General features: G+C 43.6%; 1 protein-coding gene across 5 annotated transcripts in view; it reads right to left on the reverse strand.

Annotated features, from left to right (window-relative positions):
• rnf220a (ring finger protein 220a) overlaps positions 1-14,915 on the reverse strand; it is a 53,236-nt gene that overhangs the window by 18,610 nt on the left and 19,711 nt on the right. For 3 of the 5 annotated variants that reach the window (XM_050033336.1, XM_050033340.1, XM_050033338.1), the window contains 5 exons: positions 13,229-13,353; positions 11,733-11,862; positions 3,413-3,605; positions 2,553-2,608; positions 2,203-2,314 (listed from right to left, as the gene is read on the reverse strand). In XM_050033336.1, coding sequence (XP_049889293.1) covers positions 2,203-2,314; positions 2,553-2,608; positions 3,413-3,605; positions 11,733-11,862; positions 13,229-13,353 — 616 coding nt within the window. Of the gene's footprint in view, positions 1-2,202; positions 2,315-2,552; positions 2,609-3,412; positions 3,606-11,732; positions 11,863-13,228; positions 13,369-14,915 lie in introns of all 5 variants that reach the window. The other 2 variants (XM_050033339.1, XM_050033337.1) reach the window with 2 other exon arrangements.

Below are 14,915 nucleotides of genomic sequence, written 5' to 3' on the forward strand. Positions count from 1 at the left end.
TCTCTCGCTCTCGCAATGAGCTGACCTCTATTACCCATGCAGGGGACAGGGCGTGTGTGTGAGAGATTGTTTACTTGTGGCAGAATATGGATGAGGAGATGGAAATGAGGGAATTACAGAGCGCTGGCCTTTCACACACAGGGTGTTCTAATGGATAGGCCAGTGTGTCCGCTTGTGAATGTGTGTGTATGTTTAAATCACAGCTGGGTGAGGGGATTTTCTTTGTAATGTCCAATCCAGCCTCTAGCTGCAGTCATATATACAGGTCAATATGACATATTTAAGAACTTAAGATTTTTGGAGTATATCTGCTGAGGCTACTTCCTAAACGTTGATGATTTAAAGTTTCCCCAAGTCTGATCTCATGTTGTCAGTTAAATCACGGCACTTTATTGAGCTGTGCATTGAGCAACACAGGATATCTGCATGGAGGGCTTTAAACGTCTCCATTTCGCAATTACAAAACTAACTTGTTTCTGCGTGGTGCTTCAACGCTCTCAGCTCCAGTGCTGAATGCAGCCAAGTTTGCTAAACTATGATTGAACTACACACAAGCACATCATCCTGTCAGCAGTGAATCAGCACGGACAAGGATTATTTTACTGAACTATGACCAGGACACACACTTTTTATTATTTCAGGAAAAAAAAAAAAAAATCATTTCGATTCAGAGACGACTTGAAAAATTCTGATTCAGGTACAACCCTAATTTCTGCTTTACTGATAAACATATACAATCGTATTACATTACTAGTGTTAAGGTGCAGAGGAGGTATGTGATGCCACAAGAATGTTCCACTCTCTGACAATTTTATACTTCTAATTGGTGTTAATAATGCTACCATTTTTGTTGAACTACTAGGAGCTGCAGGGATGACCTTTTTTGGGGGCCAGTCTGGATATTAACATCACCCTGCTTCCTTTAACAAAAAGCCTATGGGATTTTTCCACTGGACTTTGGAATATTGCAGAAAATAAGCTGTGTGGCAAACATCAGTTTGTGACACTTGCATGTTTTGTTCTGCAAAATAATCTTTACAAATGAACACCACTTTATGATTTTTTAATCATAAATGCAACGAACAGAAGTAAAAGCGAACTAAGGCTATTAATAAACTACACCACGGTCGCATGAGTTCAGCGTTGCCACCACAACAAGGCTGTAAAGCCGTGTTAGCCACTTGTTTGCAACTGTCTTTTTTAAGACACGTTAAAGCTTCAGAAATGATGAGTGGGAATTCACCAGCATATTTCATGTCAAAGAGCAAATGTGAAAGTCTCTTCAGCTTGTGTTAACCACAGACCTTATTTCAGGCATCTAACCAAAACCTCATTTAAAAAACCCAGTGACTTCATGATGAGGGAACTGGAAGTGCTAAAATGCTAACTCATTCCTTGTCTTTTGGACTCATTCCTGCAGCACGCTAAATAGATGTGGGAAAAGCATTAATTTTTTTTCTCTCTGTTTGCATGATAGTTCATTATGTGGTGTAATTTTGTGTGTGCCATGAGGGTAATTTGTTTTCCTCCTGTCCAACTGGTCAGAAACAGTCTATTACCCAATTCCAAATGGGAGCCAAGATATGATCAAAAAATAATACAGAAACAACATCTGTAATCTAAGTGCTACCTGTATAAATGCCATGTGTGTGATGTTCAGTGTCATCGTCCTGCCATTCTTAAAAAGCTTTACTTGAAAACTATGAGAAAACAGCTGTTTATCATGCATCATGTCGTGGTGTATAAACGGTGTTGTTGAAAGCATGTGTCTAAACAGTGTGAACAAACATTTGCATGTTTTCACACTGCTGCCTTGAAACCAGCGTGTGCTTTGTATCTGCTTGTGTCTACGTCCCCATTAATGATTCTAAGGCAGCTCTGTGCTCAGAGAGAACACAACTGCAAGAAAAATCAATACCTGGAGAGACCCTCCCTGTCTCACACACACACACACACACACACACACGGCAAAAACAGAATCCACACAAAATGCATCATTTATGACCCTCTACAAGTCGACTCTCCCACAAGTACAAAAACTCATCACAAAGTCATAGAATCACCGTGTGTGTGTGTGTGTGTGTGTGTTTGTGTGTGTGTGAGATCGGTCTGATACTGCGATGGGAAACGAGTCATTTTCTGTCTCACCTTTTACAACTAGATCATGATGTGTGTGCGTGTCTGTACATATGTGTAACCTACTTTTCGATCTCACTGTTTTTACAGGTGCGCGGGGCGCAGGAGGAAGAGGAGGAGGATGAAGGGGTGCTGGGGTCTGTCTTGCTGCTTTCTCCGTTGCTCGTTGAAGGCATCTCTGAAAACACGCAAACAGGTAATGTGGTTAACACTGGAGAGTGACTGTTGTAGCTGCAATAAGCATTCACACACCTCCCTGCAGATTCGAAAACCATGAGTCAAAATGAGGAGAAAATAAATATCCAACATTCTTGGCAAATTATCTCTTGTGTAAGTAACTATATTCTTTATATTAAGACTTGCGATACTAAAATCCTATTAAAACATTATGAATAAAATGTCTTAGCCCTTCTTACCGTCACTGGCCCATTTGGAGAATTCAGGCGTTATTCTGTTAGAAGGCATCCCACCGCTGCAACAGAGACAAATGTTGGTATGAATAGAGCCTCAATGATGCATTCCATTTCACTGACAGTGTTACCTACAGCGAATGTCGGTTGGAACGCCCCCAAGTTTGGAGAATCAGACAGAGTAGTAAGCCACAGAAGCAAAAGAATGTTTTCGCCGCTTTACCTTGCCACAGAAAACCCTCATTTGATGGGGAAGCAGTTAATGGCTTCAGTTCCCCATCAATGCCCTCGTCAAAGCCACCAGACTCCATTCACAGAAACAGTAAATTTGGCTCACTTAACACGGGAGCTGCTGGTCTACTGCTGCCTCAATCAGTTAGTTACTGTTTCTGAGTGAATTCGGTGAATCCAAACTTACCCTTTTAAATGCCAAAGTTACACAATAATAAAAAATGCGGAGAGAGAGGCAGACGAGCAGCTCCTGTACTCAGGGGTGTTAAATGACTGTTTTTCTTAATGCAGTCTGGCTTTGATGAGAGCGATATAACAGCTTCAGTTCTCTGTCGCAAATCGCTGTCTGACGGTGAGGTGAAGCAGTGAAAATATTCTTAATATGGTGTACACTTCAACTGATATTGATTTTTTTTAGCTGGGACCTTTTTAGGTGGCTAAAATGTGTTTTGTTTCTGCCCCCATCTACAGCAGTTAATTGCTTGGCTTCTCCAAACTGGGGACATGCCCACTGACTTTATGTTACACACTCATTATGGATAACTAACTCATTCAACCCCACTTAAAAAAATCTGAACTATCCCCTTAGATTCATATTCTGCTAGCTTGACTGTGCAGTAGTTATGGCCTCATACTTGAGCACGGCTCCCCGTAGCGCCTCCCTCTCCCTGGCTTCTCCTTGGTCCTCTCCGGCTCCAGAGCAGGGGATGATATCGGCCTCGGTGTACTGGGCCTTGCCGTATTCCAAGGTGTCGTCTCCGTCCACGTCTAGGTCGGCATCGCTGTCTGCCGCGCTCTCCTTGATGCTACACGTGGCAAAACCTGTTCCTGTGAAGAGAATATGAACACGAATTTCAGCGTGACTTTCAGCAAGACAGTGAAAATGAGAGAACCTTGAGTTTCATGTGTGGAGAGGAAAATTTGCCCATCACTGGCTTCATCACTCATAAATCACAGCTGCAAGTCACACATTTAGGCAAAATATTGTGTATTTCTTATGCTTTACATTCCAGTTCACACTTGATTAAATGTCAGAGTAAACACATATCAGTATCTAATGTCACAGATCCAGCAAAATATATACAGAATATAACAACAGGGACCTCTACTGCCTGCTTTTGAGACAAGCCTAAGAGATCTTAAACTTGAGGTTATTAAAAAACTTTACTTTTTTAAGGATCTGCAGATGGAGGGAGATGAGAAAGATATCTGAGGGTGAAAAGAGAGACAGACACGGGGTGAACTGATGAAGACTGACACTTCACCCATCAATCTTTGGGAGAAAGAGAGGGAGAGTGGGAGACTGTGGGAGTGTGTGTATGTGTGTGTGTGTGTGTGTGAGTGGCACTTCTATAAACCCAGTGATGAACGCTCAGACAAACCCTTACCGCTGCCTGACTGCTCCCTTCAGCTCCACTTAGCCACAGAGCCGGCTGTGTGTGTGTGTCCGTCACTTAGAGGCGTCTCCTCAGTGTTTGTTTGAGACTGTCTGTCCCTCTGTCACTTAGGCCCTGTCTCTCCAACCCCTTGAAGTTGTGGGTGCACGCGCAAGTGTGCGAGTCTGTCTACCTGTCACTTACACCGTGTCTATCTACTACGCAAAGGTAGGTAAGGTGTGTGCATGTGCAGGAGTGTTCACGTGTGTATGTTACTTACTATTTGAGCACTTGGAGGTGTGTGTGAGAGTGTGTGTGTTTCACTTGAGATGTGACTCTGGATGTGTCTGTGTGTGTCTACCACTGACAGGCCTGACAGCCATCTTATTTACACCTATCCCAATTTCTACAAGCTCTCAGCTGGACTAGTGTGTTCTGTGTGTATGTGACAAGTGTGTGTGTGTGTGTGTGTGTGTGTGTGTATGTGTATGTGGGACCAGATAGAAACTCGACAGAGTTGACAGCCATCTTATTTAACCCCCTGTCCCAGTATGTGTGTGTGAGTCTCCATACTTGACTTCCTATAACAGTTGGTCTCAGTGCACTACAGTGCCTCACTGCACTATGGCGTCTTTGTCAAAGTGCAAATCAGCCGCTAGGGCTCGTCTCCGAGGACCTTCTGGGATTTAAACATCTGCTGCTGCTTCTCCTACTTAACTGTGTAATTCATTTCACTCTTACTCTAGAAAAGAATAAAAAAAAATGAGGAGGGAGGAGAGAGAATGTGAGCACGGAATGGCTGAAAGCCGCTGTGATAAAACGCGCCACCGATGCTAAGCCGTTTTACGACAGGCCCATGGTTTTTAGTGATCAAATAAAAAGGACCTTTTAACTTTTATTTGGTCTCAGCGGCAGAGGGGAACATATGGGAACAATGGCCACGCAGCGTAAATCTAGCAGCCTGCTGGCTCTGCTCGGCTACTGAGGCTATAGTTTTTCAGGGCATGGCAGAAGGCGAACAGAGCACATGTTACATTATTATACAGCCTGACATGGTGAAACCGTTGGACTTCATGCATTTTTTCCTCTCATCACTGGCAGACTTCCTTGCTATGTAGAGTTGGTTAATTTGGGGGAAAGCTCAGTGTTTCAAGTATTTGTCCCTCCCTTACTTACCATCAAAGATGGTAACTACCTAGCCTACACACACAGCATTCCAGACCAGTTTGTGAACCTACAACACGGTGGTGACAGGTGAGATACAGTTTATATTCAAGTTCACACATGACTTTCTGCCTTTCATTACTATGACCCAAGCTTAAGCCACTCTACCCCGAACCCCTCAGTGTCAGCCAAGCCAGGGAAGAAAGCTTCTCATCTATCAGCTGTAAAGGAGTGACCAACTGGATAAGAGTAAAACAAATAGTTTTAACTCCAAACCACTAATGCACGAATGAGTGCTTTGGTGTGTGTGTTGTAGTGGTGATGGCAGTAGTGGCTGGAGCATAATCCAATCAACTAATCAAACTATGGATCTTGTGGCTGGTTGGCCACAACAACTGTGCTCATGAGGTGGAACATGAATATGTGGGCTCTGACGACTTGGTAATGCCCATTTAGAGAGTTTCACGAGTGTGGAAAACCTACCAAAACCTGCGCATGGAATAATTTAGAAAACAAAAGCAACAGTGGAGAGATGACAGGATGTGTGGCAGAGAAATGCAACGGACTGCTCTGGACAGATCTGGACCAGGGACATTGCAGTCTCAATCTCTAAGCCCACAGAAACGCTCACCCTAAAACCGACTTTAGAACTACAGTAAGTGGACCTGTGGTGAGCTCTGGCCCGAGTGATTCACAACAAGATCACAATAATGTACAATTTATGTAATTATAATATCAGTACGACATCTGTATCAGCAGATAAAGCCTTAAAAATTAATCACACATCAGCAGAAATCCAGTATTATTTATAATAATACAAAGTGCGGTACAATACAAACTTAAAAATAGCACAAGCTCTCAGACATTTTAAATGATTCCCTTATGGATGCTGTATTTTTGTCCTTATTTGAGGTCTATTTGTACATGTACACACTTTACATGTCTTTGGTGTTTTAACTGTGAGCATATGTGTGGCCGGTTGTGTGTGTGTGTGTGTGTCCTAGTGCTTCTATCTGTCCCTCTAAGCAGTCTTGGCAGGCCAATCTAATCTGGCCAGGGAAAGGTCAGCCCCACTCTAACTGCCTTTCACTCACATTATGCACCGACACCCCCCTCCCCTTTCTTTTTCTTCACCTCTCTTCCTATCCAGTCCTCCTTTGCTCACCTTCTTTGTGTTATCACTTCTTCCTTCTTACCTTTATTCTTTCACAATTCTCTGACCTATCCTCTTTCCACTTTTTCCCTTCCCTCGCTTGCTTTGACAGTTTGCTTCTTCACATCTCTTGCACCACCCTTTATCACTCTATTTTTCTCTCTACTCATGTGTCACTTGTTCTCTCTCTCCCCTGGTCCAGTCCCCAGTTTCCCCTCCTTTCTGTCAGACAGGCATGATCAATACACACACATACCGACTCGTACAGGGCCATCCTGGTCTGTCTCATTATCATAACCATCTCCTGAATATCGTTGACTCTTAACATACTAACTACACATTTTATCCTCGGAGCTACATGCCTCATGACAGCAACAGCGGAGACACTCAATCTACATACATGTCACCACAACAACACTACAAGTTCAGATCTGAGGAGGCGGGCAGGATCAAAGGACCCATCAGGCTGACAGACAGCCCGGATCGACCAATCGACCGACCTCGGCGACATCCCGTTACCATAGCAATTATCGGGACCCTCTAAGAAGCAGAGAGGAGGGGAGTCAAAGGTCATCGCACTATCTTTCTGCCATTTACAGGTCAGAGAGAGAGGGAGAGAGATGGGGAAAGGGACACAGACACAAAGACATGAGACGGCCATCTTTGAAGTCCATTTACAAAGCACAGATTTCTCCTCTGCTCAATCCCTCTGGGCCATCTCAACCTGCAATAATCCCCCTCTTCTCCTCCTCTGCCTCTCAGGACGGCCTGATATCAAACCTCAGGATCTGTCTGCCTGCCTCCCTGTCTGCCTTTCCATCTGTCTGTGGCTAAACTGACAGATCAACTATTTTCTTTTAAGATCGGTCACTTAAAAAGCAGGAGTAAACACTTGAGAAACAAACAGGAACATTAAACGTGCTATGTAATGTGGTACATTGAAATCTGATTTGTAGGCCCTGCATAATATGAGGAAAATCTGCAATGTGCTATAACATTGTTCAATGTTGAGATGATGATATGACTCCATAAATAAACAAATACTGAAGTGTGCATATTAGCTACACAGTTCCAATGTCTCTCTGCTTTAAAGGTCCAGTGTGTAGGATTTAGTGGCATCTAGCAATGAGGTTGCAGAGCTGAAACATCTCCTGTGTGCTAAGTGTTTAGGAGAACTACAATGGTCGAAGCGTAAATGCAAATGACTCTATTGGTCTGTTCTATGCTACTATAGAACAACATGGCAGCCTCTGTGGGAAAGGACCCACACAACAATTCTTCTTTTCAGGTGATTATAAACTAAGTAAACATGGCTAAGAATATCATACACCATTTCTGCCAATAGATGCCCCTAAATCCTACAAACTGGACCTTTAATAAGTATGACGCTAATACAGATAATAAACATTGAATAGCTAATATTCACTGAATAAAGAAATTAAATAAATCACTTTGAACATGCAAATTTTTACTGACTAAACGTATGCATATCAGTATGACTTCAGCATTTAATTATTAAAAAAACAACTTGAAAATTGTCACAGAGGTACTTGGGAAACTGTTGTACAAGAATTATTATTTTTAATGGAATTTCTAAAATCTGAAAATAAATAAATACATAAAAAAAACAAAAATGAATAGAATATTTTAATTGAAAATGCTGTAGTGAAAGAACAAGAACAAGAAGACAGTAATGGCAGATGTAGGCCTACGAATTCATCAAAGAAATAACAGAAACTTTTCTGTTTAAACAACCTCCATGACAAATCCAGTATAGATTACTGAGTCTACAAGATTTTGCTTATCGATTAATCACTGATGTCATAAACTAAACAAAAATGGCAACTTTTGCTGGTTCCAATCTCCAATGTAGGATTTGCAGATCTTGCATTGGCGTTAGCACAAAAAAAAAAAACGTCAAATGAAATATTTTGACATGAAATTATTATAAAAACTTAGTTGTAATAAACCCATTTTCCTTTAAAGACAGACTTTTGAATATATCCTGCCAAGTTAAAAGTAAATGCTAGTTGCTTTCCAGCTCATAAAACTGAGACTTAGACAGACAGACAGACAGTCCACTAGACAGATAAAGAAAGCTCTCTGTCTGTGCCGTGGCTCCTTTCAACCTGGCTAAGCCGGTGCGAGACACAGGGAAGTCTTCCCTCACACAGAGTTGAATCATAAACTGATCTTGTTCGATTTTTTCCTCCCTCCCCACCTCCCCCTCTCTCGTCTCCCTTGAAAGGGCCCCGTTCCCTCTGCCTTTCTTCCTCTGGCTCTCAAAGGGAGGGAAGGATGGTGGCACTTCACAGAGGGATAGGCCCTCTCTTCATCCCGCCAGCTGAGGAGACCCCCTGCAACATCTCTATATCCGTCTAGCCGGCCGCTGGCTCTCAAGAGCCTGCTGGATTCAGCGGTGAGTGTTAGAACCACTGAGGAGCTTTCAAGACAAAATCCACCTTCTGAGCCTTCTGCCAAGTATGTGTGTGTGTGTGTGTGTGTGTGTATGTGTGCGTTTCAAGTCGCTCTCCCCAGGCCACCTCAGTTATCTGTGTCACATCACAAGGTGCCCTATTAGAGCGTGGCAGAAGGGTCCTGTGTCTGCTCGTTTAACGACGTGAAAGAGAGATGGGCGGATTGGAAGGAGCATTGCGGAGATGGATGGACGGGTGGGGAAGCCACCACCCACCCCCACGAGCTGCTCTTTGGCGCAGTTTAGTTGAGATTTCAACATTGATCTGTCTTGTCTCCTCTCTCTCTGGCTTGCAGAGAGAGAGGCAGGTGAGGCTCAGCGTGTGTGTGTTTAACAACGGATCGAACAGGGAGAGAAGGAGGTGAGCAGGAAGAGGGACAGATGAAAGCTGAGGCAGAGCCAAGAGAGTTTGAAAGAGCCTCTTAGAGATGACAACAACTCTTTACCTCCATCTGTGCACATCTTGATGCTTTGCCTCTGTCTGTCTTTCACCACGTTTTACACAGAAACAAACTGAGGCCACAGCAGGAGGCCACTGTGACGCACAATGCAGTTAAATCATCAGACTGCATGTATTCATACTATTTGGTAAACAGAACTAGAGTGTATGTTTTGTTTGGAGGCACTTCTGGGGCTTAGAGGAAAGACTGTTGTAGCAAAGACATAAAAAGACTGAGAGAACAGTGTTGGCAATGTTTACACTGAGGAAGTGTTGTGTAGGAATTAAAGCTGTATTACCAACCAACTTCAAGTATTCAACTCTTTTGATAATTGATTCAAATATTCCCTGGTTTCAGCTTCTCATATGAGCTGGTTTGCTACTTTTATTTACTGCAGTAAATTAAAATATCTACGGATTTTGACTTTTGTCATTTCATTTTATGAATCTAGAAAACAATCTGCAGATTGACTGCTGGACTGCTGGTCAGATATACAAGCAATGTAAAGATGTTAGTTTGGGCTCTAGGAACATGTAACCTGCTTTTTTCACTTTTTGGGGACACTGAGTGAGTGAGTGAGTGAGTGAGTGAGTGAGTGAGTGAGTGATGCAGCGCTGCTTTTGTGAGCTGAACTTTTGTTGGGTGGCCTGTTTCTATTTATATCTGTTGCTCACTTTGAAAGGACCTCAATGGACGATAAACGGCTGATTCACAAAGTTAAGATGAGGAATTATCTACACGATACCTCATTTCACTACAAAAACATAAGTATGGTGGAGACAGACTGGAGAAAGTTCGCCAGGGAGCAGAAAGTTTCTGGTGAGCTAAATGACCCTTGCTAATAACAAGTTATGCTACTTGCTTTTGGCTAAATTGTTATTTCTATTAAACATCATAATATAAAATGTGTTTAGTGTTTAATAAAGTAATGTTACAAAGTAGGAGGACTGCAAAGAGGCCAGTCACTCATCTTAAGTGGTTACGTCTCCAGGCTGATCTCAAGCGAACAGTTGATACTTTTGTCTACATGAAGTAGACCTAACAGAGGTGCATATTTGATGGATGCAGTGTAGACAGAGAGCTCTGATGTGATTCAACGCAACAGTGTAACACTCATTTGCTGTTGGAGCACAGTGTCATTATGTTCCACTCGGGAGCGGCAACACCTGGTAAAATTTGGTATACGGTCCAGTCTGGTGTTTGGCTTTATATCATATTAGCCCAACCCTATACAATTTTAACAACTCAGCTCATTCTCCTGTGAGTGGTCTAGAAGCTGACTCATAGCATTTATGTTCCTGATCATGTCAACATCTTGCTTGATAAAATCAAAGTTATGGAAATACTGTCAACTTCAGAACGTAATTTCATGTCCATTGAGTTAGCTCAGATCTCACATAAAGAAAGGAAACATCTGACTTAAATGTATTAAGTAGCAGATACAGACAATTATTGTATAACAGTCAGCTAAACTAAATTTAATATTTGGAGGGTGTGATGACGAAAAAGCATTACATTAAATTGTCACTTGTTTGTCCAGACACCCCTTCTTATAAAAATGTAAATAAACTAAGCTTCAGAAAAGAACTTGGTTAAAAATAATAACAATAGCAATTTGAAAAATGTAAGATGGGGGACCAAAGAGAGACCGTGACAGAGAGCTACCACTGTAGGTGTGTTGTGTCATGGAGCAGCCATGCTCCCCAGTGACCAGCTCTCCCATCCAGTTCTATAATTGCATTTCTGGGCACATACACACACTCACACTCTCTCTCTCTCTCTCTCTCTCTCTCTCTCTCTCTCTCTCACACACACACACACACACACACACACACACACAAACACACACTGGTGACCACCGGGTCAATTGCTCAGCTAAATGTGTTTTCCTTCCCCTCGCTAAGAGAGTTGTGTAGGGTCGAGCCAAGCTGAGCTGGGCTGGGCTGACCCCGAGCTAACCCACACTGCCACCAGACCGCTGGTACCATTACAGCTCCCTGGTCACATTCAACACCAGTCCCACAGAACTAACATTGCTCACACTGGACAGGAACAGAGGGAATGATGGATGAGCAGAGAAACAAGGAGACAGACAGACAGACAAAAGGTAAAAGGGGACCAAGAGGGATCTGGGCCGACCCGGTCTACATAGAGCTAACTCTGCTGTGACGACCACAGAGCTGTGACAAGTCAGTCAGTCATCTAACAAGCAGACAACCAGACACCTACGTCATCACACAGCACACACCAGCACTGAACACAACCTGCCTCTGAAGAGAAACCAGTGTGAAATAAAACCAGCATGGTGTTGTTTCAGATGAGGTGTGTGTGTTTGTGTGTGTATACCTCTGAAGCCTCCCTCCAGCAAAGCTGTAGCTCTGATCCTCTTCTGCCCCGCCCACTCGTACTCCTCAAAGCCCCGTCCATTTTCTCCATCCATGTCTGCAGAGTCATCATCGCCTAACGCACCCTCACGCTGACACACACACATACAGGGATTTTGTTAATCAGGGTACACACATACAGAGTAACACAGGTCTGTTTAATAGAGGTGTCTGTGTCTTAAAAATCTTAACAAATTTCAGTAAATGATTTTACTATTTTAAGTTATGGTGTGGTGGAAGATAGGCCAGATCTCCATAGCACGCTTTACCTGTGCTGTACCATGACGAGCTGTGGTAAGGCCCCGTACAGTTGGTAAATGTCAATAGGACACTGCCTATCTGAATTGTGTTTGAGGTTTGCACAAATTTCAATACACACCCAAAAGTCTTCATCAACTACTTCACCGAACCTTCTTCTGTTGTGTTTTTTTCCTCCCAAAACTAAATGGCAACTTCATCAAGCTGCTGCAAGCGCTTTAAAATGAAACCTTGCATTGAAAGACAATCAGTTGATTGGCCAAAGGCCTTGTGAGTGTTTCATTTTTGTCTTTTACTGTGAAGCTGCAGCAGGAAGTGACTTGTTTGCCCCCAAATGTCTTACTCTACTTCAGATCAACAGCAAATAGGAGATTCGAAAACAGAGACTAGTCTGTTCATTTGATCAACAGCACAAGACAAACAGCGGAGGTTTGGCCCTGGTTGCAAGCAGCACTGAAACATCGCAGTACTGTATCTCTACTAATTATTATGTAAAGAAAACACAGCTCACGTGGCATGGTACAGCACTGGAAGCCCTAAAGCGTGCTATTGGAAAAGATGTATTAGTGTCTCTATAGCTAGTGTAACAGACAGTGGTCAGTGAGGTGAGATACAGGAGGAGTGGTGATTAGTGGTGGTGATTTATTGTCTTTGGTCGACTCTAGGAAAGAATGGAACTGTTGAGCATCTACAGGAAAGAAGAAGAACCGGTGACCAACCCTGGTTTGACAACTACAAACCAGAGAGAGGAGGTGACTGGAAATATTTGCCTATTTGGGCTACAGCAGACAAAGCCAAATTGGCCCTCATCTACGAGACTAAAGGTGTAACTGTTGTGCTCATACAGGAGCTGCATGCCAATGAATAAGATACAGTCATGTCATATGGGATAAACCGCAGAAATCAAATTTTTGTGTCAGCTTTGCAACACTTAATGATGGACATGTGAATACTTGACTGTCGGTATGTTTTCTTAATGGTCTTTCAGACAGTTTCTCCCATGTGATGTGAATGCAGTACTGCTATGTACAGAAGTGGTCTATATCTAGAAGAACTACAGTTGCTATTGGTTGGTACCGCACTAATACACAGAAGTGATTGGACAGCATCTACAGGAAGTTAAGAGGTGACTGATCAGCATCTACAGGAAGAGAAGGGTTGACAGGCTGTCCGACTGGTTCAGGACCAGGATTGTACTACCTGGATCAGGCATTGTTCCACATGTCTACTCATCTCCTCCTCGCTCCCAGCCAATGGGGCGCTGCACAGCGGACATACCTGGCCCCCCTCCTCAGGCTTCCTCCTCTTCATCTTCCCTATACGGGCTGCAAAGGGAGAGTCAAGAGAGAAAGAGAGACAGACAGAGTTTTAATGTCATATAGTTTTTAAATGTCTGAAGTTTTCAAGCATGTTTCCTCAGATGATAATATCACTGGTTTCAAGGCACAGGAGAGAATCTAAAAAAAGACCTCAGGGATTTTTCTGTCAGATGAATCTTCCTTGATTGGATCATATGCAATGTAATGTAGATCCCCAGAAGGCCTGCACTCTATTCTCAATTCTTTACAAGCCTAGAAGCATGAGAAAAGGCCGAGCTGGCCGCTTTTGAAATGTGTTCAGAAAGAAGTGACGAGAGCCGGATGTGACAGTGTCAATCTCCGTCCTACTCTCTACATCCACGCCATCCCTCTCCCTCTGTTTCTCCTCCCTTTACTCTGCTGCCCTCCTGCCACAGCTTCCCCCCCCCCCCCCACACACACACACACACACACATTTAATTAGAAATTTAACAGAGCAGAACAGCCGTCATTGCGCCCCGAGTCTCTGTCGTTTTTTCTTAACTGCAAATGGCGCGTGGGGACATTAATTTTTAGCTGGCTGGGAAAGCAGAGGAGGCCAAGAGGGACTGTGGCAAGGGATGGAGGGAGAGGAGGAGGAGACAAGGCAATACGCCATAACTGCAGGGGAAGAAGATAGAGGGAGTGAGGCTGGGAGGGTCTGAGAGAGAAACAGCCTCCCCCTCTTCCTCCATGCCAATTCTCCCCTGACGCTAATCGAGGGGAGCGTTGTTAAATAGAGAAGGGAAAGGCCTGCTAATTAGGTCCGGCAGGGATCTCTGCCCCCCCTCAACCATTATACCCCACATGAGAATGATTCCTGGTTCCACATGAGGGCAGAAAGAAAGTAATGGAGGGTGAAGTTTAAACTAAGTCTTCATTGGCTCCTGTCATGCGCTTCGACTGAAAAAGGCTGAGTTGTCGCCTCAACGTGGGAAACTCTAAATATCTTGCAATAGAGTCAACAGCCAATGTGGTGAGAGTCTTCTTATCTTCTTGGTTTATAGAGCTTCACTATCTCTTGATAAAAAATGATGGTTTATTGGGCAGCAAAACTACTAACACTGTAAACAAACATTTGTGTTACATATCATGGTGTATTTAACTGTGTTAGAGCTTCTGATCTCTGTTCCACCTGAAGATAATGTTAGAAATTCAGTACTGTGAATTCATGCTCTTGAAAACAGTGCATTTCTCGTCCTTGGACCCATTATAGGTACAAATATGAATGAAATTCAGCTTTCACTCATTTCTTTTTCAACACGTGGACTATTCCTACTGTGGTGAGACAGGCGAGCGGCTGAGGAAGGGGGCGGAGTTAAGATTGTCCCTCGCTGCGGGGAGAGAGGTCCCTCTCCTCTGCTCCACACTTCGACTTATTTTCATTGTGCCGATGGTGGCTTGGAAAACCACCCCTAACTGTGTCACATGGGCAGAAGGGAAGGCGGCCGGTTCTATTTCTCCCTCTCTGGGAGCCTGGGCTCAGAGCAGCAGCCCACCGCATCCACCCACCCCTCCCTCCCTCGCGGCCCGGCCGCACATACACCCCC

Source organism: Epinephelus moara, chromosome 21 (assembly GCF_006386435.1).
Source record: "Epinephelus moara isolate mb chromosome 21, YSFRI_EMoa_1.0, whole genome shotgun sequence".
Classification (NCBI taxonomy): domain Eukaryota; kingdom Metazoa; phylum Chordata; class Actinopteri; order Perciformes; family Serranidae; genus Epinephelus; species Epinephelus moara.